General features: G+C 47.1%; 1 protein-coding gene across 1 annotated transcript in view; it reads left to right on the forward strand.

The window, feature by feature from the left end:
- Positions 1–11,437: 11,437 nt before the first annotated feature.
- TPO (thyroid peroxidase) overlaps positions 11,438–26,176 on the forward strand; it is a 66,143-nt gene continuing 51,404 nt past the window's right edge. The window contains exons 1-3 of the mRNA XM_062210111.1: positions 11,438–11,531; positions 14,156–14,240; positions 16,507–16,676. Coding sequence (XP_062066095.1) covers positions 11,438–11,531; positions 14,156–14,240; positions 16,507–16,676 — 349 coding nt within the window. The remainder of the gene's footprint in view (positions 11,532–14,155; positions 14,241–16,506; positions 16,677–26,176) is intronic.

A 26,176-nucleotide genomic window follows, 5' to 3' on the forward strand; every position in this document is an offset into this window, starting at 1 on the left:
CACTCATAGAGATCTTTCATTTAGGTCATTTTTTTTTTGCCACAGTGTCTTGGCTTTCCATGCCTGAGAAACTCTCATGGGCTTTTTAGCCAGATCCAAATGCCTTAAGGGCTGATTCTGAGGCCAGGGTGCTATTTAGGACATTTGTCATTCTATGAGTCTGCTGTGTATCCTGCTTCCCATGAAGGGTTGTTCTCTCATTTTTAGTTCTATCAATTATTATTAGCAGACACTGGTCTTATTTATGTGATTCCTTTGACACTTAATCTTATCTTTATGATCAGTTATGAACTTAAACTGATCACTTAGACTAGTGAGATAGCATTGGTACCTGCCAACTTAATGGGATTTGGAGTCCAATGACAAGTTTTTAGCTTCACCCTTAGGGGTAAGTCTGAGGGAGTGTGTGCTGAATTGTGTATCTCTTCCCTCTCTTATTCCCACTCTTTTTTTTTTATTTGACAGATAGAGTTAGACAGTGAGGGAGGAGGGAGAGAGACAGAGAGAAAGGTCTTCCTTCCATTGGTTCACCCCCCAAATGGCTGCCATGCCCAGAGCTACACCAATCCAAAGCCGGGAGCTGGGTACTTCTTCCTGGTCTCCCACGCAGGTGCAGGTACCCAAGCACTTGGGCCATCCTCCACTGCTTTCTTGTGCCACAGCAGAGAGCCGGACTAGAAGAGGAGCAACCAGGACTAGAACCCGGTACCCATATGGGATGCAGGCGCCGCAGGTGGAGGATTAACCAAGTGAGCCATGGCGCCAGCTCTTATTCCCACTCTTTTTTTTTTTTTTTGACAGGCAGAGTGGACAGTGAGAGAGAGAGACAGAGAGAAAGGTCTTCCTTTTGCCGTTGGTTCACCCTCCAATGGCCGCCGCAGCTGGCACACTGCACTGATCCGTTGGCAGGAGCCAGGGGCTTATCCTGGTCTCCCATGGGGTGCAAGGCCCAAGCACTTGGGCCATCTTCCACTGCACTCCCTGGCCACAGCAGAGAGCTGGCCTGGAAGAGGGGCAACCGGACAGAATCCGGTGCCCCAACTGGGACTAGAACCTGGTGTGCCGGTGCCGCAAGGCGGAGGATTAGCCTAGCAGGGATCAATTTTCAGTTGAGTTTAAACAACTAAGAATGATTGTGTGTTGATTAAAGATTTCAAACAATGGTATTAAGTAGAAAAAGAAAATACTAAAAAGAATAAAATGGTAAGCTGTTCCTCAACAGTCAGGACAAGGGCTGATCAAGACATTGCTTCTCTTAGTGTCAGTTTCATTTCTATAGGTTTCCTTTTAAGTGCTCAGTCAGTTGTCACAGATCAGGAGAACATACGATATTTGTCCCCCTGGGACTGGCTTATTTCACTTAGCATGATGTTTTCCAGATTCCTCCATCTTGTTGCAAATGACCAGATTTCATTTTTTTTTACTGCTGTGTAGTATTCCATAGAGTACATATTCCATAATTTCTTTATCCAGATTTCTGTTGATAGGCATTTAGGTTGATTCCATGTCTTGGCTATTGTGAATTGAGCTGCAATAAACATTAATGTGCAGATAGCTCTTTTTTTGCCAATTTAATTTCCTTTGGGTAAATTCTGAGTAGTGGGATGGCTGGGTCATGTGGTAGGGCTATATTCAGGTTTCTGAGCACTCTCCAAACTGACTTCCATAGTGGCTTTACCAGTTTGCATTCCCACCAACAGTGGGTTAGTGTCCCTTTTTCCCCACATCCTCGCCAGCATCTGTTGTTGGAAGATTTCTGTATGTGAGCCATTCTAACTGGGGTGAGGTGAAAACTCACTGTGGTTTTGATTTGCATTTCCCTGATTGCTAGTGATCCTGAACATTTTTTCATGTGTCTGTTGACTGTTTGGATTTCCTCTTTTGAAAATATCTGTTTAGGTCCTTGTCCCATCTCTTAAGTGGGTTGTTTGTTTTGATGTTGTAGAGTTTCTTGATTTCTTTGTAGATTCTGGTTATTAATCCTTTATCAGTTGCATAATTTGCATATATTTTCTCCCATTCTGTTGGTTGCCTCTTCACTTTCCTGACTGTTTCTTTTGCAGTACAGAAACTTCTGGATTTGATGTAATCCCAGTTGTTAATTTTGGCTTTGACTGCCTGTGTCTCGGGGGTTTTTTTTTTCCAAGAAGTGTTTGCCTGTGCCTATATCCTACAGGGTCTCTCCTATGTTCTCTAATAATTTGATGGTGTTCGGTCATAGATTATATCTTTAATCCATGTTGAGTGGATTTTTGTGTAAGCTGTAAGATAGGGGTCTTGCTTCATACTTTTGCATGTGGAAATCCAGTTTTCCCAGCACCATTTGTTGAATAGACTGTCTTTGCTCCAGTAATTGTTTTTAGCTCCTTTATCAAATATAAGTTGGTTATAGATGTTTGGATTGATTTCTGGTGTTTCTATTTCTGTTCCATTGGTCTATCCATCTGTTTTTCTACCATGACCTTGCTGTTTTGATTATAACTGCCCTGTAGTTTGCCTTGAAATCTGGTATTATGATGCTTCCAGCTCTGTTTTTGTTGGACAAGATTGCTTTAGCTATTTGAGGTTTCCTGTGCTTGCATATGAATTTCAGCATCATTTTTTTCAAGATCAGAGAAGAATGTCTTTGGTATTTTGATTGGTATCACATTGAATCTATAAATTGTTTTTGGAAGAATGGAAATTTTGATGATATTCTTCCAACCCATGAACATGGAAGATTTTTCCATTTTTTGTTATCTTCTTCTATTTCTTTCTTTAAAGTTTTGTAATTCTCATAATAGAGATCTTTGACATCCTTGGTTAAGTTTATTCTAAGGTATTTGATTTTTTTGTATCTATTGTGAATGGGATTGATCTTAGCAGTTCTTTCTCGGCTGTGGAATTGTTTGTATATACAAAGGCTGTTGATTTTAGTGCATTGACTTTATATCCTGCTACTTTACTAAACTTTTCTATGAGTTCCAATGGTCTCTTAGCAGAGTTCTTCAGACCCCCTAAATAAAGAATCATATCATCTGCAAAGAGGGATAGTTTGACATCTTCCTTCCCAATTTGTATCCCTTTGATTTCTTTTTCTTGCCTATTGGCTATGGCTAAAACTTCCAGGACTATACTTAATAACAATGGTGAGAGTGGGCATCCCTGTCTGGTACCAGATCTCAGTGGGAATGCTTCCAACTTTTCTCCATTCAATAGGATGCTTGCTGTGTTTTTGTCATAAATTGCCTTGATTGTGTTGAGGAATGTTCCTTCTATACCCAATTTGCTTAGAGTTATCATCATAAAATGGTGTTGTATTTTATCAAATGCTTTCTCTGCATCTATTGAGATAATCATATGGTTTTTCTTCTGCAGTTCGCTAATGTGGTGTGTCACATTGATTTTGCGAACATTGAACCATCCCTGCCTACCAGGGATAAATCCCACTTGGTCTGGGTGGATGATCTTTCTGATGTGTTGTTGAATTCTGTTGGCTAGAATATTATTGAGGATTTTTGCATCTATGTTCATCAGGGAAATTGGTTTGTAATTCTCTTTCTCTGCTGTATCTTTTTCAGGTTTAGGAATTAAGGTGATGCTGACTTCATAGAAAGAATTAGGGAGGATTCCCTCTTTTTTGATTGTTCTGAATAGTTTGAGAAGTATTGGAGTTAGTTCTTTAAATGTCTGGTAAAATTCAGCAGTGAATCCATCCGGTCCTTGGCTTTTCTTTGTTGGGAGGGTCTTTGTTACTGATTCAATTTCTGACTTGGTGATGTGTCTATTTAGGTTTTCTATGTCTTCATGGTTCATTTAGGTAGGTTGCATGTGTCCAGAAATCTATCCATTTCTGCTAGATTTCCCAGTTGTTGACATACAACTCTATGGAGGGCCGAGAGTGCTAGGTGACATAGCCAGGCAGTGCTGGTGATGTGTTAGTAAAAGTGACAAGTGTAGGCCGGCGCCGTAGCTCAACAGGCTAATCCTCCGCCTAGCGGCGCCGGCACACCGGGTTCTAGTCCCGGTCGGGGCACCGGATTCTGTCCCGGTTGCCCCTCTTCCAGGCCAGCTCTCTGCTATGGCCCAGGAGTGCAGTGGAGGATGGCCCAAGTGCTTGGGCCCTGCACCCCATGGGAGACCAGGATAAGCACCTGGTTCCTGCCAACGGATCAGCGCGGTGTGCCGGCCGCAGCACGCCAGCCGCGGCGGCCATTGGAGGGTGAACCAACGGCAAAGGAAGACCTTTCTCTCTGTCTCTCTCTCTCACTGTCCACTCTGCCTGTCAAAAAAAAAAAAGTGACAAGTGTGTCATTCTGGAGACTACCTTGACCCTTGTTAGCAAAGGGAGCCCAAGCAGGTAACTCTCTCTCCTGATGGTGGTTGATGAATACTCATCTTTAAGTTTTACTTACATCTTTCAGGAGAAAGGCTGGGAAAAGCCTGTACTCCTAAGAGACAGGGACTGAAGTCACAAATACTTGCTCACTTTCCCTGTGGGCTGTGTCTGTATGGCGTGCGCCGGGCGTGAGGAGCTGGCGGAAGTCTCTGAGCTGCGTGGAGGGTGAGCAGGGAAGCCATCTTCAGAGAACACCAGGGAGACACGACCACAGCTCAGAACCAGGACCCCGAGCCAGGGGTGGAGACTGATTTTCAGGGTCGACCTTGATACCTTGATTTGAGAGGAGAGCAAGAACCTGGCAGGGCGATGTCACATCCTGAAGCAGCTCCCCAGCAGGGAGGTGAACGCTGGATCATTTCTAAATGAGTCTTGTGAGCTCTATTTTCTCATCTTATGATCTGAAATTTAATGATCTCACAGAACACCTCAGTTATCAAAGCAAAGAAGCTTTAACTGCATTTGATTACAGACTTGACAAAAAACCCATGTGAGTGCAGAAATCTCTGGGTGTTCCCTTGAACTCTGCGCTGGGACACACGGTCCCAGCCAGCCAGTGCCACCTCACAGCTGTCCGGCCTGTTATCTGCATCTTCAGCCATTTTCATGGACCTCATGGCTGTTGTCTTTCTTTGGGGTGCTAGGGTGTCACGGCAGTGCCTGTGGAACCCTGGCCAGAAGGGGCACCAGATCCCGTAGACCTGGAGAGAATTCACCAGAATGGGGGTAAGCCATGCTGCTCTCCTGACTGCCTCTCATGGACACACACCTGTGCACTCCTCTGTATCCCCGGGTGCGTGGCCCTACCACATGGGTAATAAGAGGGAAAGATTTGTCACAACTGGTACAGGACTGGGAAGGTGGTTGTTCTGTTTTGCTTTTGCTGGTGTTTCAAACAAGAGAATGGGCAGGTGAGGAACACATGACCCCTCCTGCCTCCTACCTGCCTTGTTTTCAGTTATTTTTATTTATTCAAGAAGCAGAGAAACAGACCTCTTATCTGCTGGTTCACTCCCCAACTGCCCACACGGCTGGGGGTGGGCCAGGCCAAATTCAGGAGCTGGGCTCTCAGTTCATGTCTCCCGTGAGAGTGGCAGGGACTGCAATGTCAGGGAATCACCTGCTCCTCTCAGGATACCCATTCGCAGGAAGCTGAACTCAGGGCCCTAGCTAGGACTTGACCCAAGTACTCCAGTAGGGGCTGTGGGCATACTGAGCAGTATTTTAACCACTAAGCTAGACACTCGCCTGCCCCCACCTGCCTTAAACACTGTCCATAGCATAGAGCATCAAAGACAGCTGGGCTAGGACGTGGACGGTGCTGGCAGAGTCTGGCTGATGACACATTTGAGCCAGGACCAGAGAACAAGTGTGAAGGTCAAGTCCAGGCTCCAGTCCCAAACTCAAAGGTGCCCAGGGTCCAGTGGCACTCACATCTGCAAGGCAGAGTAGAGTCTCCATCCCAGAGAGGCACTGTGGACACAAAGGATGTGACATCCATGCCCCAGGGCTCTCAGATGTTGAGAACTGAGGGAACCAACAAGGAGAGGGAAATCGAGGGAATAGAACAGGGTCCTCATGTGGAAACAGTGTACCGTGGCTGTGTCCACGCAGCTGGCACAGATCATGATGACAGAGAAGCATCTTGGCAAGGCTGGGCACAACACTGACCAGAAATGTCCAGGAGGTAGGGAGGAGCCCAGGTGGAGCTGGACATGTGAGGATGGGAGGGGAAGTGGAGGCCATGATGACAGGTTTTTAAAAACTTCTTAGTTGTGGCAAGAAACACACAGCATAAAACTGTCCATTCTGTCTTTAGGTGCATGGGTAACAGCACTGAGGGTGTTCACACTGTGGTGGGGCTGTCGGGTGCAGCGTTCACGGCTCTGAGGGTGTTCTCACTATGGTGGGGGTGTTGGGTGCAGTGTTCACGGCACTAAGGGTATTCTCACTGTGGTGGGGGTGTTGGGTGCAGTGTTCACGGCTCTGAGGGTGTTCACACTGTGGTGGGGGTGTTGGGTGCAGTGTTCACGGCTCTGAGGGTGTTCACACTGTGGTGGGGCTGTCAAGTGCAGCGTTCACGGCACTGAGGGTGTTCTCACTGTGGTGGGGGTGTTGGGTGCAGTGTTCACAGCACCGAGGGTGTTCACACTGACTACCATCCTCTCCAGAACGTTTTTCCATCCTCCTAAACTGAGACCCATTTAAAAAACTGCTTTTTCTCCTCTGCGTGCTCCCTGGCAGCCGTGTTTGCTCTCTGTTCTGTAAACTGGCCAACTCAGGGCCATCTTGTCGGTGGATTCGCTCAGTGTTGGTCTCGTAGTGACTGCCTGTGTCCCGCCGGTGATGCTCTCTGGGCCATCCATGTGCAGGCTGTGTTGACGCGCCCTGCCTCCATGTGGCCAAACCACCTCCCATCTGTCCACAGGTTTCACAGGGCTTGTTGTTAACTCAGCTCCAGCAAATGATGCTGCTGTGAGTGTGCCGGCAGTGTCCATTGTACAAAATCCACTTGGACAGGTACCCCGAGGTGGAGCTGCTGGACTGTGTAAACTGTCTTTAACTTTTTCAGAAGTGTCCACACTGCTTTTCTCACGGCTGTACCAATCACTTTCTGACCCATAGTGCCCAGGGTTTCAGTGTCTCTGTGACAATCTGTGGTTGGTTTGGATATTTTAAAAACAATTTGATTCCAGGCCGGCACCGCGGCTCAATAGGCTAATCCTCCACCTTGCGGCGCTGGCACTCCGGGTTCTAGTCCAGGTCGGGGCGCCGGATTCTGTCCCAGTTGCCCCTCTTCCAGGCCAGCTCTCTGCTGTGGCCAGGGAGTACAGTGGAGGATGGCCCAAGTGCTTGGGCCCTGTACCCCATGGGAGACCAGGAGAAGCACCTGGCTCCTGGCTTCGGATCAGCGAGATGCGCCGGCCACAGCGGCCATTGGAGGGTGAACCAATGGCAAAGGAAGACCTTTCTCTCTGTCTCTCTCTCTCACTGTCCACTCTGCCTGTCAAAAAAAAAATTGATTCCAGAGGAGATCAGAGGAAATAGATAGAATCAGAGGAACAGTCAAAAGTTTTTAAATAATTCAGCACCAGGAGGGAACTACTGATGTGAAAGAGAGGAACAAATGCTTGACTGAGTAGCAGGATTGGCAGCCACCACGCGAGGTGTGGTCACTCACTCAGTGGACTCCGACTGTCATGCATGAGCGGACACAGGTCTGCAGGAGGAAGCACACAGGTGGACAGCAGTGTGGCCCACAGCACCCAGGTGCAGCCCTGGGATCTTGCCCCAACTGCACAGGACATTTTACGTTTGGCCTTGGGACCAACCAGACACCGACAAGACATGCTGTCTCGGGGCCCCGTGTCCCAGGCTTACCATGGGCCTTCCCCCGTGGTCACAGGGCTGCACCAGGTGGGTCACTGCTTACCTGTGGCTTGTCCCTTTCCAGCAGCTCCTGCAAAAGGCTGACTCGGGGAGCCTCCAGGGCAGAGCTCATCGCTACGGAGCAATCAGGATGCCGGGTTAGTGCGTTTGCTGGGGTCCGTGCCAGGTTCACGCATGTGTGACCACAGACCAGCTACACAGGAGCCCGTCCTTACGTAGATCCAGCACACAGGAACTAGTTGGGTCTTCCCACAGGAGCCGGGAGCCCCAGCCACAAAATGAGGAGAGGAAGAGATGCAGTAGCCCCTCACCAATGCCATCTCAGCGGATGGAGGAGGAGAGGGAGGGTGGGCAGGAGGCGTCGGGCGTTGGGCAGACAGAGATGTGCAGGAATCCTGGGCAGTGTGGGAGATTCAGGTCTCAGGCACTTGGGGCGAGGTCCTGGCAGCGAACGCTGGAGCAGGGGACAACAGACAGCTTCCCCGCTTGGCTCTTCCTTTGCAGCACTGATGTCCACCTTTTGAGCCTCGCTCCCAGAAGACTGTACACGCTGGGCTCCCACCAAGTGGGTGGAAGCCCTCTGGAACACACCTGAGATCGAGATCAGGTGGAAGTACACAGCAGGAGGGCTGGGCTTGGGTGGGCCTCTCCAGGTAGCTGGAGGCACCTGTGGCCACTCAGCCGCATTCCCACCATTGGAGGTGGAGATGGACAGAATTGAGTTCAACACTTCGCAGCACTATGGACTGAGGGGTCACAGCCCAGCCCCCAGCAGTCATGCCTGCTGACTCTGGGTGCAGGGGTGTGCCCATGGAGATGCCTCTCACTGGGACAGGGGCATGTGAGCTCAGCCAGCAACGCCACAGTCCCTGGTGACCACACACTGGCAGCAGCCACATCAGCTCCCTGGACATGGTGTCCCTCTCTGGAGAGGAGAAAGTGTCCTTGTAGCAGGTGGGGAGTGTCCACCAGATGTGCTGTGCTGGGTGACACGGTCACTGCTGGGGGAAGGGCAGTCAGCGTGTGCCAGCCTGGCCCTGCGTGGCCCCATGAGCAGAGCCCCTGGACAAACCTGGCACCACAGCTGTTTCTCATGGCAGCATGAACAAGCCACCCCCACTGTGCTGCTCCCCACTCTGGGCAGCACACAGTGGTGTTCACACACGTGAGCCTGGGGAGAACCCGCCTGTCCGCCCAGCACGGAAAGCCGTGGTCTGAGGCAGATGTGCACTGTGTGCGACTCGGGAGGCAGCAGGCAAGCATCCTCCTCACCATGGAAAGCACACACAGCACCTGCCAGGTGGGACTCGTGTCCGTGTGGGGAGCCCTGCAGCCTCCCCCAGGACTGGGACACGAGTGTCTGGCGACACAGAAGCTGCTGGAACACTCTGACGGGCACAAAGGGTTCTCCACGCTCGACGGGCTGCTGAAGGAGGCACACAGGCTGTTGACTCAGGGTTTGACGTCAAAGTCACAATGCTCTTTTGTGGAGTTGTGGGGGTCACTGGACCACACGGACACACAAGACCCCTTAGTACTGTGTGAACTTGGCAGCTGTACACGTACCTTTATGCCAGCCAGCCTGTGTGTGTGCACCGCACAGACAGGAGTCCCACGGGGAGGGTGAGGGCTCCCCAATGGACACGATACCACGGGGAGGGTACGGGCTCCCCAACGGACACGAGTCCCAGCCGTGGGAGAGCATCGCTACCCTTCCTTACTGGATTCAGAGCGGTCACCTCACCTCTCCAGTTGGCTTCTCTTCCTGCAGAGGGGCTGGTTCCCAAAGGACATGAGCTGCCCACGGCGTTCCCCAGTGAGTCCCAGCTGCTCCCAGCCTCACATCTGGGGAGGACCCCCTCAACCTCGGATGGCACAGGCTCTGACGTTCCAGGTCAGCACCTTCAGCCGGTCCCTTCCTCGTACCCATCACCGCACTGGGGCATGATGTGCCCCAGCGCAGGCCGACACTCAGGCGCCTTACGTTTCAGGGCTCGGCCTCTCTTCTCCAAGAGGAAGAAGCAGCACGTTTGGATGAGTCCTAAAGAGAGGGAAATAAGAGAGTGATGGTTTTCATAAAGCGGGGACTTGAAAGACTTCCATGGAAATGGAGAAGCTCAGAGTCTCAGATCAGCAGTGAGCCGGGATGAAAATCTCCACGGAGGTCTGCCTGTGTCACCCGCTGGGCACGTTAGCTTGGCGTTCTCATGAGGTAAGTGGCCTGGACACAGACTGTGACCACATGCCCCCCGGCTCTCGGAGGAGTCACTGTGACCTTTGTCTTGAGCATCCCGCAGGATGCTGGGCCTCTCTGGATGGGATGGGACTCTGTCCTGCACGAGCACCCTGGGTGGCACGCGTCACTCCCCCAGCAAAGAGATAAACCTTTCTGTGACCAGGAATCCACTCGGGGCCAGCCCAAAGCTGCCTTGTGGTCACCCACAGGCCTGGAAGCAGCTCCAGCCAGTTAACACTGGAGACTCACTGCCTGCCCCCCCCCCCTTCAACTCCGAGCACAAGAGAGAACAGTGCTGCTGTCACGTGGTGATGGTCCTGCTTGGTCTGCCTTTCTTCCACATACAAACGTTTTCCCCTTTCTTTCCAGCATGCGTGTCGAGAGGCTGGACCTCAGGTGTGACCGCAGTGATGTGACGCCTGGCCTCTGACCAGCCAGGGCGGAGGAACTGGCGCACACACAGCACCAGCCACTACTCTGCGGCCACAGAGGTGGACGCCTCCCCACTTGCCAGGCGCTCAAGTGGGCAGCAGAGCATGGCACGGGTTTATATGGTGGTGGCTGACCCCTGGGAAGCAAGTGCGGGTGACACCTGGGCAGAGTCCCAGCCAGCGACAGAGGACCCTGCTGTGTGTCGGCTGAGAGAGCAAGAAAGGTCAGGCTGGGAAACTTCTAATTTTTCTGCTTTCCGGGAGAAAGCCATCAGTGAACCTGTGAAGTGGTCCAGGAGAGGCCAGTATCGGGGCAGACACGGGGAGCTGCTGCTAGCATAGGGTGGGCAGATGAGGGCTGGGTGTGCAGGGGCTCCTGGCTCCAGCGTGCAGGGCGTGTCTGGCCCTGCAGTGAGGCAGATCCCCGGAGGGCGGCCTCACCAGCGCCACCCTGCTCAGCAAGCCCAGTGGCTCAGCGGCAGCCTCCGCAAGCGCACGGTGAAGCCAAGATCTGAAAGGAGGAACTGCTGGTGTTGGCTCTCCTGGCTCCGGAGCTCTGAGCCGGCTGAGGAGTGCAAATTGCAGCGAGAAGTTCAGGGGCAGCGGGAGGCCCCATTTCCTGCTTTTATAAAGGCTGAAATCCTAGCATGGGCTATTTGTTCCAGGTGGACATGTTGGGGAAATAGAATTATTTTATTCCCCATGACAGTAATTTCACATCTGCTGAGATACTGTGGCAGCTGCAGCCTCCTGTCAGGAGAGATCTGTTTTCAGAGCTAGGACTTGAGAGCCTGTGTGGGGCCATGGTGACGCATCCCACCGACTCCAGAGGGCGTTCAGGGTCTCATGGGGCTCCCACCCCTCCCTGGGCGGGTGGGGACTCAGTCTCCAGGCAGGGACTGGACGGCCCAGGTAGTGCAGATTCTCACTGGCCAGATGCCAGGAACCAGGTCCAGTTGTCCGGCCCTGACCCCGGCCTGCTGTGTGCTCCCTGCAGGCAGAATGAGAGGACTCGTGGCCCTGGCTCTCACACTGGCGGTGGCCTGCACCTGCATCTTCTTCCCACTCATGCTGAGAGGCAGACAGCGCCTCGGGGGTAAGTAACAGGTAAGACGTGGCCTGGGGCCTCGTCTAGCTACTTTTCACCATTACCAACGGCAAAGGACCGCCCGAGTCCGGGGAGAGCAGTAGGCACACGCTCTGTGATCATTTTTGAAGAGTGAAGCTGTGCTGCCTTCTGAAGAGCTAATCTTCCGACGACTGCCCGGTAGAAAATTCCCATTTCTCCCTGGCTTAAATCTGAAAACTATTTCCTTCCTGCTGATGGGAAAGTCTGTGTAACAGGAAAGCGTGCAGCCTTATTCCAAGTCTGTGGTCTCACCAGCAGGGGTCGCAGTGCAGCTCTGAGCGGCGGCCTAGCTGGGGTCGGTCAGAGCGGATCTCAGGAGCCTGGCGCAGGGTGTGGTGTGGAGAAGGGAGGGCGGGGCTTCCGGTCTGCTGACCACGTAGTGCTGTCGTCTTTCTGGACGTGCTGGTTCCTCGCACGCACGGCGGTTCTTGAATCCCAAGGCTTCATCACATGAGCATGCGAGGGAGACTGGCAGGGGGCAGGCAGCCCCTGAGAGCTGGAACAATGAGACGTCCCAGGCGTCCTGTGACTTCGAGAATTTAGTTTTCTACCCTGAAGGGAAAAGGTTAGGCCAGACTGCCTGTCTGTGAGTCTCCTGTCAGAGACTGCTCTGCTCTGCCTCTGCTCTGGGTGCACCCCCCTCCCCCCCGCGCCCTTGCACAGCTGCGAGCAGAGGTGCAGAGGGAGAGGCTGTAGGATCCAGGGATGTGGGTTCAGCACCCACCGTCCACACCTGCCACCTGGACAGTGGCTTACTTTCGAGCTGACGGCATCTGAGGAGCAGCAGAGAGAAGGCAGGCTCCCCCATTTCCTGAGAGCAGAGCGGGTGCCCTGCCCAGCAGGAGGGCGGAGCTAGTCCGAGGTGCCCAGCCCTGCCCTGCTTGTGGCCTGAGGCCAGAGTCCTGCTCCTGCGCCTCCTCACCTCTCAAAACCTGCTGGTCGTTCATTAAGGGGCAGCGTCCACCCAGCCTCCCCCGTGCCCTGGGAGCTCACTGGTGTGTGATGGGTGCGGCAGGTGCACCGGCTCATTAGCTTCTGTTTTCTCCTGTTAAGCCCTCTCCTGCCAGTCTAACCTAAGAGGCCTCAGACATTAACCAAACTTGGGTGAGAAAAACACTTTCCTTCCCCACCATGGCTACCAGTCATCTCTGCTCAGTCAAGAAGTGATTTCGCTGAATAACATCTGTCCAGTTCCAGCAGAAATTTGGGACTATCGCAGATGAGAATAATGGTTTGCTGGGGGAAATTTTTCTATATGAAAAATTATTTCTTAGGCAAAATTTGAGCAGAAAATCATCTGTGATTATGTAAAACTATTTTTAACATTTCAGCAGAACATCTTGTCATTAGAAAAGTGATCATTAGCGTGGTGGTGAAGCCTAGAGAACTTGACTCCTGCTGGTCGGCAGGAAGAAATGACCTCTTGACACCTGCTGATTCCAAGATGGGGGGACACAGTTGGGGGGGGGGCTTGCTTAATCGGTCAGTTGCTAAAATGATGGTCAGTTTCCTACTAAAAACCAGGCTGTGAGCTGAGCACAGGAGGTAGGCGGGTGAAGCAGGTGTCCCGTGGCCGGCAAGAGGCTGGCGGGGCGCCTCACGCAGGTGAGGAGGAGGAAGGAGCAGTGGCCCAAGGACCGCATTTGAACTGGGAGAAGCCCGGGAGCCGGAGTGAGGTTTTGCTAAAGGGAAGGAGAAACCAGCCGCCGTCCCAGGGTCCCTGAACCCCGAAAATAGACCCCGGCTCCTGCACAGGGGCTCCAGACGCAAGTCCGGGAGCTGGCAGCGGAGCCAAGGCAGGCCCGCGGCCCGAGCCGCCCTCTGGGGTGTGCGGGGCAGCGAGGACGGCCAGGGTTCAGGCTGGGCAAGTGCGGGCGTGGGGCCAGGCGGGGGCCGGGGCGGCGCCTCAGGCCACGCGCCCCTCGTTAGCCAGGCCCGCGGCAGCAAGCTCCAGTGGGGCGCGCTCCGACCACGCGGGGACGAGCGCAGGCCGCGTGCGCAGGCGCAGTGCGCTGGGCGGGAAAGGCGCGCGCCCTGCGCCTGCCCAGAGCAGGCTGCACGCGTGCCCCGGCGCTGCCCCGGCGCTACCTCAGCGTCACCTTAGCGTCACCTCAGCGTCCGGAGCGCGGCGAGGCTCCGCGTGCCTTCGGGAGCAGCTGCCCCGTGGGCGAGCCCCGCTCAGCTTGCTCCTGTGTGTGTTCTCCAGAACGTTTGGCGCGGCTTCGCCCTGCAGACAGGTGTGCCGACCTCGGGGAGGGGCGCACACCCCGGCCGGTGCCCTCTCGCGTCCTCTGCGGCCTCGCATTTTCGACCAGAGATTGAGCCCCAGGCACTGAACACCCATCCCGGGCCTCGTGGATGCGGTGACGCGCGGTGGCTCCACTGGATCAGCACGTGGGGACTGCGGGTAGGCGGACAGTGCCGTGCGCTCTGGCATGCTCTGGTGACTGCGACAGCCGAGGAGCGTGCCTCGGAGTCCCCAGAGGAGGGCCAGGCCCCAGAAAGGCCCGGGAGGCCCCGCAGCGCCCCCGCCCCGACTGGCCTTGGCCACGCCTCGCGTCCACGTCTGGTGACCGCTGCTTCTTCCGCAGGGCAGGCGGACGCGGCGCGGGTCCTGCGCGTCCTAGAGGAGAGCAGGGCCTTGGTGGACGGCGCGCTGCAGCTGACCATGCGCAGGTAGGATGCGGCCAGGGCGCCCGCACCTTCTCTGTGGCTTCCTAAACGGGCCCCAGCCGCCGTTTCCCACACGAGATGATTCGCTTCTCCCGTGATCCGTGTAAGCAGCTGGCAGAACCGTGTTTACTCTGAGTCTTTCTTTAGCAAAATAGAAGAAAAGCACCGTGATCCATGACATTGTTCCGCATAACCTGGTTTAAAAGCTGAAAGCCACCAAAGCCCTGATGGAGGAAGGGGCCCCTCCTCAGGAGCTAGGACAGCTGGGGGAAAAGAGACACCGCCAGAGACAACCCCACCCCCCTGGGTGCCTGCTCCTGCGCCGACGTACCCACATGTGCCGGTAGAAAGATAATGTGTGTGTACACATACATACTGATGCACATGCACATTTATCCATAGAATAAGAACATTTGTGTTCATGTATGTTTCAGTGCATAGACACAGTTATAATAGAAGAGCATATGTATGTGCATAGACTATGGAACAACATATGTACATGTGTGTGTTAATGCACACACATACCTACAGAAGAACACATACATGCACATGTGCGTGCACTGTAGAATAAGAGCTTGTTTGCGTATGCATGTGTTAATGCCCAGACGTGTCTCTGTAGACTAAGAACATGTGTGTGCGTGTATACACTGTGTAGTAAGCACGTGAGCGTGTGCAGTGGCGCTGTGCACTCACAGCTGCACAGTAGCAGATGAAGGCTGCCCTGCAGAATCGCCTCTGCAAGAGCACCTGCAGACCTGCAAGGCTTGGACTCACTGGAGTGCAGTGGAGGTCAGGCACCCTGCAAGGTGACGCTGTCTTCCAGCACAGTACTGGGAGCTGAGCTCAGGTTCCCGGGGCCTCGTCCCTGCCTTTCCCATCTTCCTGTGTGCAGCTGAGGGAATGTTCAAGACAGCCCTGGGGCAGGTGCAATGCTGCTCCGGGAGGGACAGGAGCCTGCTTCCTCAGACATGGGGCCCTCTGCCCTGTGCTCTGGGGAGTTTACGGATTCTTCACGCATGCAGAGACTGAACCAGCAGACTTGCAGACAAAGGTTGGTGCAGGATGAGAAGGTGGTGAGACTGCCCGAGTGCCATCAGACACCACCTTCAGTTCTGGTCCAGGAAGGTCTGAGACGTTAGGTGGTGAGGCACCAAGAGATGAACGGGAGAAGCATGAGCATGTATCTGCATGAGAGTGCATGGGAGTTTTTATATGTACAGCAATGTGTGTGTGTGGTGTGATACACATGCATGTATGTGATGAGTGTGCATATGTGATGTACATATGAATGTGTCAGTTTGGGGAACACATGAGCAATGAACAGGGAGCTAATTATCCAAATATTTCTGAATACTGATGATGGTGTTTAAAATATCTGCATTCCTTCCACATTTGGTTTCCTTAAATTTGTGGGGAGAAAAGAGGTGGTGGTGAATTCTGAGGGCAGCCAGGGAGGCGCTCACATCAGGGAGAGCCAGCAGTGCACATGTGGCCAACCACTCTTGGTGCAGGCGTGGGCTGTGGCCTGGGAGATCACTAAGTTCCAACAGCCTCACAGGTACCTTCAGGAAGGAGAGCCTGGCTGGGGAGTTAAGGACTTGGGTGCTGATTTTACATCTTTTGGGGAGAGTAGGGATGGTGGAGTAATTTGTCCTTTGACAGGGCCCAGACATTTATACCTTTTGCGTGGCCTGTCGCTGAGGGTCCCTTCCAGGCACAGCTTCTGGGAGGTGGGGTCTACCCTGCCCCCACCATCAACCTTAGGAAGGGGCCTGCCACTACCACTGCCCTTTGCACAGCCGTAAAGTTGGATTATGTCTGAATATTTTCCTGTTAGTGAAGTCTTTTGCTGAAGTAGATTTTGGATACGTGTCTGTTACATCCACTCAGAAAGCTCTTTTGAGTAATTATTAATAGAAAAAAAATGTAAGTGATCCATTGACCTATAGCTAACAAATGACTGCAAAGAGCAATAAGGGGCTTTTTCTCCCACAACAGAGCGCTGTGAGGTGGGTGCTTCTGGGTGGAACTTCTGGGTGGAACACTCAGCAGGTCAGGGTTTCCCTGCCAGCTCCACACCTGTGCTGACCACAGCCCTCCTACACCTGCCACCGTCACATTGTCTGGGCCACCCTCACCGCGGCTCACATCTTTGTATCCATGCAGTGCCCAGCATGTCACCTGGCAGTTGCTACTCAGTAGATGCCTGATTAATTTGAAATTACATCCCAAAGCAGCCACAAATGAATATTTATATCTTATACTACAGAAACCTCAAGAAAAGGGACGTCACTTCCCCAGCTCAGCTTCTGTCTCTTTCCAAACTCCCGGAGCCGACCAGCAGAGCTGTCTCCCGAGCAGCAGAGATCATGGAAGCTTCAGTACACGCAGTGAGAGAGAAAGCACACTTGCAGCCTGGATGGTCACAGCATCCAGCAGGTGAGCACCTGTGCTCTGTAGTCATTTTAAGTGTTTTATTTATATAATGAGAACAAATTTCATGTTTTTCATATATACAGTTTTTTTAAAAAAAAAAAGATTTATTTATTTGAAAATCAGAGTTACAGATAGGCAGAAGCAGAGAGAGAGAGAGAGAGGTTTTTCATCCACTGGGTTCACTCCCCCAATGCAATGGCCGGAGCTGAGCCAATCCTAAGCCAGGAGCCAGGAGTTTCCAATGGGTCTCCAGCATAGGTGCAGGGGCCCAAGGGCTATAAACAAATCTCAGAATGTCAATTATACTCATATACATTTTTGTACTCTTATATTATTTGCCACAAATCACAGAACACATTTGACATTTGTCTTTTGGGGACTGGCTTATTTCAGTAAACATATTGGTTTCCCGTTGCATCCATTTTGTTGCCATAGACAGAATTTCATTCTTTATTATGGTTGAGCAGGATTTATCATGTATTTATGCCACAATTTCTTTATTCAATCATCATTTGATGGACATTTGGGTTGATTCCATATCTTAGCTATTATGAAGTGAGCTACAATAAACTTCAGGGTACAGATCACTCTTTCATATGCTAATTTCATCCCCTTTGAGTAAATTCCCAGGAGTACGATGCCTTTGTCACTTAGTAGATCTATTTTAATTTTTCTGAGGAATCTCCATACTGTCTTCCGTAATTATTGTATTAGTTTACATTCTCACGAATGGTGTATCAGTGTACCCTTTTCCCCACATCCTCATCAGCATTTATTATTTTCTGATTTTTGGATGACAGCCAGTCTAACTGGGGTGAGATGAAATCTCATTATGGTTTTTATTTTGCATTTCCCTGATGCTAATGATCCTGAGCATTTTTTTCATGTGTCTGATGACCATTTGTATTTCATCCTTTAAAAAGTACCTGTTCATGTCTGTTGCCCATTTCTTAACTGGACTATTTGTTATTGTTGAGTTTCTTGAGATCTTTATGGATCCTGGATATTAATCTTTTATAAGTAGCATGGTTTGAAAATACTCTCTCCCAAGTGCTTCCTTTGCAGTGCAGAAGCTTCTTAGCTTGATGAAATTTCATTTGTCTATTTTTGATTTTATTTCCTGTGCTTCTGGGTCTTATTCAAGAAGTCTTTGCCTTTGCCAACGTCTTGCAGTGTTCCCCTATGTTTTCCTTTGGTAATTTGATGGTTTCAGGACTCAGGTTCAGATCCTTGATGCATTGTGAGTTGATTTTGTGTAAGGTGTAAGGTAGGGATCTTGTTTCATACCTCTGCATGTGGAGATCCAATTTTCCCAACACCATTTTTTGAAGAGATTGTCCTTTCTCCATGAATTGATGTTTGCTCATTTGGTTGTAGATGCGTGGTTTAATTTCTGGGGTCTCTAATCTGTTTCTATTTTTATGCCAGTACCAGGCTGTTTTGATTTTAAATGCCCTGTAATATGTCTTAAAATATGATATTGGGATGCTTCTCAATTTGTTTGTATTGTTTTAAGATTGCTTTAACTATTCAGGTCTCTCTCTTGTGTTTCAATATGAATTTTATGGTCTTTTTTTTTTCTAGATCTGAGAAGAGTATCATTGGTATTTTGATTGGGATCACATTGAATCTGTAAATTAGTTTGGGTAGTATGGACATTTTAACAGTATTGATTCTTCCAATCCATGAATATGGAAGATTTTTCCATTTTTTGTGTCTTCTTTTTCTTTCTTTAATGTTTTTTAATTTTCATTGTAGAGATTTTTCACATCCTTGGTCCAATTTATCCCACAGTATTTGAATTTTTTTAGCTGTTATGAATGGAGTGATCATGTAGGTCGTTCCTTAGCCAAAGCATTGTTTGTGTATAAAAATGCTATTGGTTTTGTGTGTTGGTTGTATATCCTGCAACTTTGCCAAACTTTCTTATTAGTTCCAGTAATCTCCTAGTGGAGTCTTTTGGTTTCTCTAAATACAGGATCATGTCATCTGCAAACAGAGCTGATGTGAGCTCCTCCTTTCCCATTTGTATCCCTTTTATTTCTGTTTCTTGTCTAATGGCTCTGACTAAAACTTCCAGAACTATATTTAATAGTAATAGTGAGAGCATGCTTCTGTGGTTCTATATCTTGGTGGAAATACTTTTAACTTTACCTCACTAAATATTTTGGTGTGGCTTTCTCAGATACTGCCTTGATTATATTGTGATATATTCCTTCTCTACCCAGTTTGCTTAAGGTTTTTATCATGTAGAGCTATTTTATTTTATCAAATGTTTTCTCTGAATCTATTGAGATAATTATATATCTTTTATTCTTCAATTTGCTAAGTTCATGTTATTGATTTGTGTATGTTGAACCATCCCAGCATCCCAAGTATAAATCCCACTTGGTCCAGGTGGATAACTTTTTGGATGTGTTGTTGGATTAGATTAGCTAGTGTTTTGTTGAGGCTGTTTGCATCTCTGTTCATCAGAGATATTAGTCCATAGTTTTCTTTGTTTGTTGTATCTTCTTCTGGTTTTGGAATTAAGGTGGTACTGGCCTTACAGAAGGAGTTTAGGAGGATTCACTCCACTTCAATAGTTTTTGAATAGTTTGAGAAGACTTGAATTTTTTCTTTGTTGGGAGTTTCTTAATTACTGATTCAATTTACATATTGGTTATTGGTCCATTTAGGTTTTCTATGTCTTCATGATTCAATTTTGGTATACTGTATGTGTCCAAAAATCTATCCATTTCTTCTGTATTTTCTAGTTTGTTGGTATATTGCTGTGTGTAGTAATTCCTGATGCTTCTTTTTTTCTGTGGTACACATTGTAACATCTCCTTTTTCATCTGATTGTATTAATTTGGGTCTTCTTCCTTTTTTTGGTTGTTGGGCCAATGATGTATCATTTTTGTTTATTTTTTCAAAAAAACAGCTCTTCAGTGATTTTGTATGTTTTCTATTTCAATTTTGTTTATTTCTTCTCTAATTTTAATCATTTCTTCCCTCCTAAAATTTTTGGTTTGGGTTTGCTTTTCTTTTTCTCGGTCCTTGAAATGGAGTTGGATCGTTTATTTGGTGTCTTCCAATATTTTGATACAGGAACTAATTGCTATAAACTTCCCTCTACAGCTTTTGCTGTAGCCCACAAGTTTTGATGTATTTTGGTGTCATTTTCATTCTTTCCAGGAATTTTTTATTTCCTTTTTGATTTGTTCTATGAGTCACTATTTATTCAAGAGTGTGTTGTTCAGTCTCTATGTATTTGCATATTTTCTAAAGTTTCTTAAGTTGTTAATTTCCACATTCATCCCATTATGGTCAGAAAAGATACATGGTGTAATTTCAGTTTTTGAAATTTGTTGAGACTTGCTTTATGGCCTAGTGTATGGTCTGTACTAGAGAAAGTTCCATGCACTAATGAGAAGAATGTGCAATATGTAGCTGTGGGATAAAATGTTCTCTAGATGCTAATTAAGTCCATTGGGTCCATAGTGTAGATTAGCTCTGTTGTTTCTTTGCCGGTTTGGTTGATTTTTTTGACTAGTTGATGTGTCTGTTGAAGAAAGTGATTATTGTATTGGAGTCTATGTCTTCCTTTAGATCCACTAACATTTGTATTAAATACCTGTGCACCCAAGCATTGGGTACATATACATTTACTATAGTCACATCTTCCTGTTGAACTGATCCCTTAACCATTACACTATGGCCTTCTTTGTCTCTTACCAGTTTTTGTGTTACAGTCTATCTTGTGTGACATTAGGATGGCTACTCCTGCTCTTTTTGGCTTTCTGTTAGCGTGGGGTATCTTTTCAATCTTTTCACTTTCAGTCTCTGCATATCTTTATTAGGTATATCTTGTAGGCAGCAAATAGATGGGTATTGCTTTTTAATCCATTCAGCCAGTCTGTATCTTTTAATTGGAGAATCTAGCCCATTTACATGAAAGATCATTACTTATCAGTAATGGTTCTGCCATTTTCCTGTACATATTCATATTGTTTGCTTTGGCTTTTCATTGTACTTTTACTAGGAGATTTTCTGCCTTCATATTTTTTCATAATGATTATCTCTGTTTCTGTGTAGCTAATCCTTAAGTGTCATTTGTAAGGCTAGATCAGTGGTGACAAATTCTTTCAGTTTCTATTTTTTGGGGGAGGCTTTTATTTCACCTTCATTAAATATAAATGAGATCTTTGCTGAGTATAGTATTCTGGGTTGACAGTTTCATTTCTTTTTTATAAAATATTTATTTATTTGAAAGGCAGAGTTACACAGAGGTACAGGCAGAGGCAGAGAGAGAAAGAGAGACAGAGACAGAGAGTGGTCTTCCATCGCTGGTTCTCTTCTCAGATGGCTGCAATGGCTGGAGCTGCGCTGATCTGGAGCCAGGAGCCAGGAGTTTCTTCTGGGTCTCCCACGTAAGTGCAGGGGCCCAAGCACTTGGGCCATCTTCTGCTTTCCCAGGCCATAGCAGACAGCTGGATTGGAAGTAGGGCAGCCGGGACTTGAACTAGTGCCCATTTGGGATGCGGGCACCACAGGCGGCAGTTTTACCTGCTATGCCATGGTGCAGGCCCTGAAAGTTTCTTTTAGGACTTGGACTATGTCTCTGCATTCTCTCATATCCTGTAGAGTTTCTGATGAGAAATTAGGCTGTTAGTCTAATTGGGGATCCACTGAAAGAATATGGCATTTCTCTTGTGTACATTTTAGAATTTTTATTTATGTTTTACCATTGAAAGCTTGACTGTAATGTGTCCTAGTGAAGAGCTTTATAGATCATGTCTATTAGGAATTCATGTGCTTCCTGTACTTGTATGTCCCTTTCTTTCTCCAAATTAGGGAAATTTTCTGTTGTTGTTTCGCTGAATAGTCCTTCTAATCCATTCTCTTTTCCCACACTTTCAGGAATTCCTAAGACCCATATGTTAGGTTGTTTGATAGTATCCCATAAACCTCAAACACTACTCTTAATTTTTCTATTTTTTAATTTTTTGTCTGCATATTTCACAAAGATTTGTCTTCTAGCTTAGATATTGTTTCTTATCATATTTAAGATTGAGTTATCTTCAGAATTTCTATCTCCTGGCAAAATTTTTCATCCATGTCATGTAAGCATTTAACTCATTAATTTCCCTCTCATTTTTTGAGTAATCTTATAATCATTCTTTTGAATTCTTTGTTAGACATTTCATCAGTCTCTTTGTCTTCATATTATAATATTGAAGTGTTGTTGTGTTCCTTTGGAGATGTCATATTGTCTTCCTTGTTCATGTGTCTTGTATTTCCATTTATTTTTAGGCATTCGTGGAACCACTTGTTGGTTTTCTCCTCTGATGGCTTTTGTCTTTGAAATATATCTCTGTGGCTTAGTGCAGTGTCTACTCATTCACTGGATATCCAGAGGTGTGTGCTGGTTGGGGCCTGGTAGCTCCAGTCAGTCCTTGGGATTAGTGCAAGAGTCCAGGTTAATACCCAGCTTGCATGTGATGGAGCTCCTCTGTCGTCAGTAGGGGAGGGTGTGATTACTGCCTCACCTCCTCTCTGCCGAAGTGATCAATGCCCAGGGTATCTCTGTCTTCTCTCCTCTTATCCTATGGAATCTTCACTGTTTTTTTTTTAACTTGTTCACTACAAGTTTCCATCAGGCCCCTGGAAACATGGTTCTTTGTATTCTTTTCATCTCAGAGCAGCTAACATTAGTGTGGCCTTCTTGGAAGTTTTTTAATGAGTAGTATGGTCACTACTTTGAATTCCTTTTCAGACATTTCATCAGTCTCTTGATCTTCACATTCTAGCTTTGAGTTGGGGGTGTGTTCCTTTTGGGAAATCTCATCTAAATTTGTTTTAGGCATCTATGGAAACACTTGGTTTTCTCCTCTGAGGGCTTTGTTCTTTGAAATGTAACTCCTTCACTGGATGTAGTGGACATCTAGAGGTCTAGGGGCAGGTCAGGGAGCTTTGGCCAGTGCTCAAGGGTGGAGTGAGAGTCCAGGTTGGTGGTCATTATCCCCTGTTGTCATTAGAGCAGAAAGGATCATCACACTGGCTGGAGTGTTCACAGTTTCAGCCCTTCTCAGTGCCAAGGTGACTCACCCATCTAGGGTGAGCTCACATTCAAGTGCACAAACCACACAGGGGATCTGTGCTCTCCTCAGTGTTACCCCAGAACCCTCCAAAATGACCCCAGCACTCAAATAAATCTTTTAAAGAAAAGCAGTTGACTGTGTGTCAGGATTAATATCTGGGTTCTCTATTCTGTTCCATTAGCAAAGGTGTTTGTTTTCATCTAGTACCATGCTGTTGTGGTTACTATAGATTTGTAGTATGTTATGAAGTAAGATATTGTGATATCTCCTACATTGTTCTCTTTGCTCAGGGTTGCTTTGGCTATTTGCAATTTTTTTGTGGGTCCATGTGAATTTTAAGATTTTTTATTTTTTTGAATAACATCATTGGTATTTTTAAGGGAGTTGCTTCAAATCTATACATTGCTTTGGGTAGTATCTACATTTTGACAATATGAAATCCTCTAAATCATTAAGTAGGATGACATTTGATTTTTTTGTGTCCTCAATTTATTTCATCACTATAATTTTATTGAGGAGATCTTTAACTTCCTCCATTATATTTATTGCTAGATTTTTGAGTGAGTATTATGAATGGATTGCTTTATTGATTTCTTTTTCAGTAAATTTGTTAGTTGTGTATAAAAATGCTACTATTTTTGTATTTCATTTATCCTAAAATCTTGCTAAATTGATTTATCAGTTCTAACAGTTTTTTATGGTGTGTGGAGTCTAGATTTCTCTCTATATAAAATCATGTTATCTGCAGGGATAAATTAAATTGTTCCTTTTCAGTTTGGATATCTTTTATTTATTATCTAGTTGTTGTGAATAAGACTTCCAATACTATGCTGCTTCAGAGTAGCCAAAGTGGACATCTTTGTCTTATTAAAGTATTAAAGGAAATGCTGTAAGCTTCTACATGTTCATCTGAGAAAGCTGTGGGTTTATCACATACGACATTTATTATGTTAAAGTACATTCCTCTTATACCTAATTTTTTGAGAGTTTTTACCATGAAGAGATGCTGAATAGTATTGAATGCTTTTTCTGTATCTATTGAAATGATCATGTGTTTTTTTCCACATTCTGTTGGTGTGATGTTTTATGTTCATTGATTGTGAACATTGGACCATACTTGCATCACCTGATTGTGGTGTCTAATCTGTTGGATGTGCTGTTGGGTTCAGTGTGCCAGTACTTTGTTGAGAAGTTTTAGACCTAAGATCATCATGGATATTGATCTGCAGTTGTCTTTTTTTAATATTTATTTTTTAACTTTTATTTAATAAATATAAATTTCCAAAGTGCAACTTTTGAATTATAGTGGCCTTTTCCCCCCATAACCTCCCTCCCACCTGCAACTATCCCATCTCCCACTCCCTCTCCCTTCCCATTCTCCATCAAGATTCATTTTCAATTATCTTTATACAGAAGATCTACTTAGTATTTACTAAGTAAAGATTTCAACAGTTTGCACCCACACAGACACACAAAGTATAGAGTACTGTTTTAGTATTAGTTTTACCATTAATTCACATAGTATAACACATTAAAGACAGAGATCCTACATGGGGAGTAAATGCACAGTGACTCCCATTGATTTAACAATTGACACTCTTATTTATGACGTCAGTAATCACCCGAAGCTCTTTTCATGAGTTGCCATGGCTATGGAAGCCTCTTGAGTTCGCCAACTCTGATCTTATCTAGACAAGGCCATAGTCAAAGTGGAAGTTCTCTCCTCTCTTCAGAGAAAGGTACCTCCTTCTTTGATGGCCCATTCTTTCTGCTGGGATCTCACTCATAGAGATCTTTCATTTAGGTCATTTTTTTTTTCCATAGTGTCTTGGCTTTCCATGCCTGAAATACTCTCATGGGCTCTTTAGCCAGATCAGAATACCTTAAGGGCTGATTCTGAGGACAGAGTGCTGTTTAGGACATCTGCCATTCTAGAGTCTGCTGTGTCTCCCGCTTCCCATGTTGGATCATTCTCTCCTTTTTAATTCTATCAGTTAGTATTAGCAGACACTAGTCTTGTTTATGTGATCCCTTTGACACTTAATCCTATCATTATGTTCAGTTATGAACTTAAACTGATCACTTGGACTAGTGAGATGGCATTGGTACATGCAACCTTGATGGGATTGTATTGGAATCCCCTGGCACATTTCTAACTCTACCATTAGGGGTAAGTCCGAATGAGCATGTGCCAAACTATACATCTCCTCTCTCTCTTATTCCCACTCTTATATTTAACAGGGATCACTTTTCAGTTAAATTTAAATGCCTAAGAATAATTGTGTGTTAATTAAAGAGTTCAACCAATGGTATTAAGTAGAACAAAAAATACTAAAAGGAATAAAATAGTAAGTTGTTCCTCGACAGTCGGGATAAGGGCTGATCAAGTCACTGTTTCTCATCGTGTCCATTTCACTTCAACAGATTTCCTTTTAGGTGCTCAGTATCAGGAGAACATATGATATTTGTCCCTTTGGGACTGGCTTATTTCACTCAGCATGATGTGTTCCAGATTCCTCCATTTTGTCACAAATGACCAGATTTCATTTTTTTTACTGCTGTGTAGTATTCCATAGAGTACATATTCCATAATTTCTTTATCCAGTCTTCTGTTGATGGGCATTTAGGTTGATTCCATGTCCTAGCTATTGTGAATTGAGCTACAATAAACATTAATGTGCAGATAGCTCTTTTTTTGCCAATTTAATTTCCTTTGGGTAAATTCCAAGGGGTGGGATGGCTGGGTTGTATGGTAGGGTTATATTCAGGTTTCTGAGCACTCTCCAAACTGACTTCCATAGTGGCTTTACCAGTTTGCATTCCCACCAACAGTGGGTTAGTGTCCCTTTTTCCCCACATCCTCGCCAGCATCTGTTGTTGGTTGATTTCTGTATGTAAGCCATTCTAATTGGGGTGAGGTGAAACCTCATTGTGGTTTTGATTTACCTCTCAAATAAATAAAATCTTTTTAAAAAAATCCATCTTTAACTTCAGAAATTCTTTCTTCGTTTAGTCCGTTATATATTTTTTCATTGATTTAATTTTTTAAAAGATTTATTTATTTATTTTCAAAGTCACAGTATCAGAGGGGGATTACCAGATAGAAATCTTCTATCTGCTGGTTCACTCCTCCAGATGGCCACAATAGCCAGTGCTGGGCCAGGCAGAATCTCGGAGCCAGGAGCTTCAGCTGGATTTCTGACATGGGTGGTGAGAGCCCAAACACTTGGGCCATCTTCCACTGCTTTTCCAGGCCATTAGCAGAGGGCTGGATCAGAAGTGGAGCAGCTGGACAAGAATGAACCAGCACCCACATGGATGCCGGCACTGCAGGTTGCAGCTTTACCTGCTGTGACACAATGTTGGACCCCAGATTCTTCTTTCTTTTCTAATTTATTTATTTGAAAGGCAAAAAGAGAG

The sequence above is a fragment of the Lepus europaeus genome, chromosome 13 (assembly GCF_033115175.1).
Source record: "Lepus europaeus isolate LE1 chromosome 13, mLepTim1.pri, whole genome shotgun sequence".
Classification (NCBI taxonomy): domain Eukaryota; kingdom Metazoa; phylum Chordata; class Mammalia; order Lagomorpha; family Leporidae; genus Lepus; species Lepus europaeus.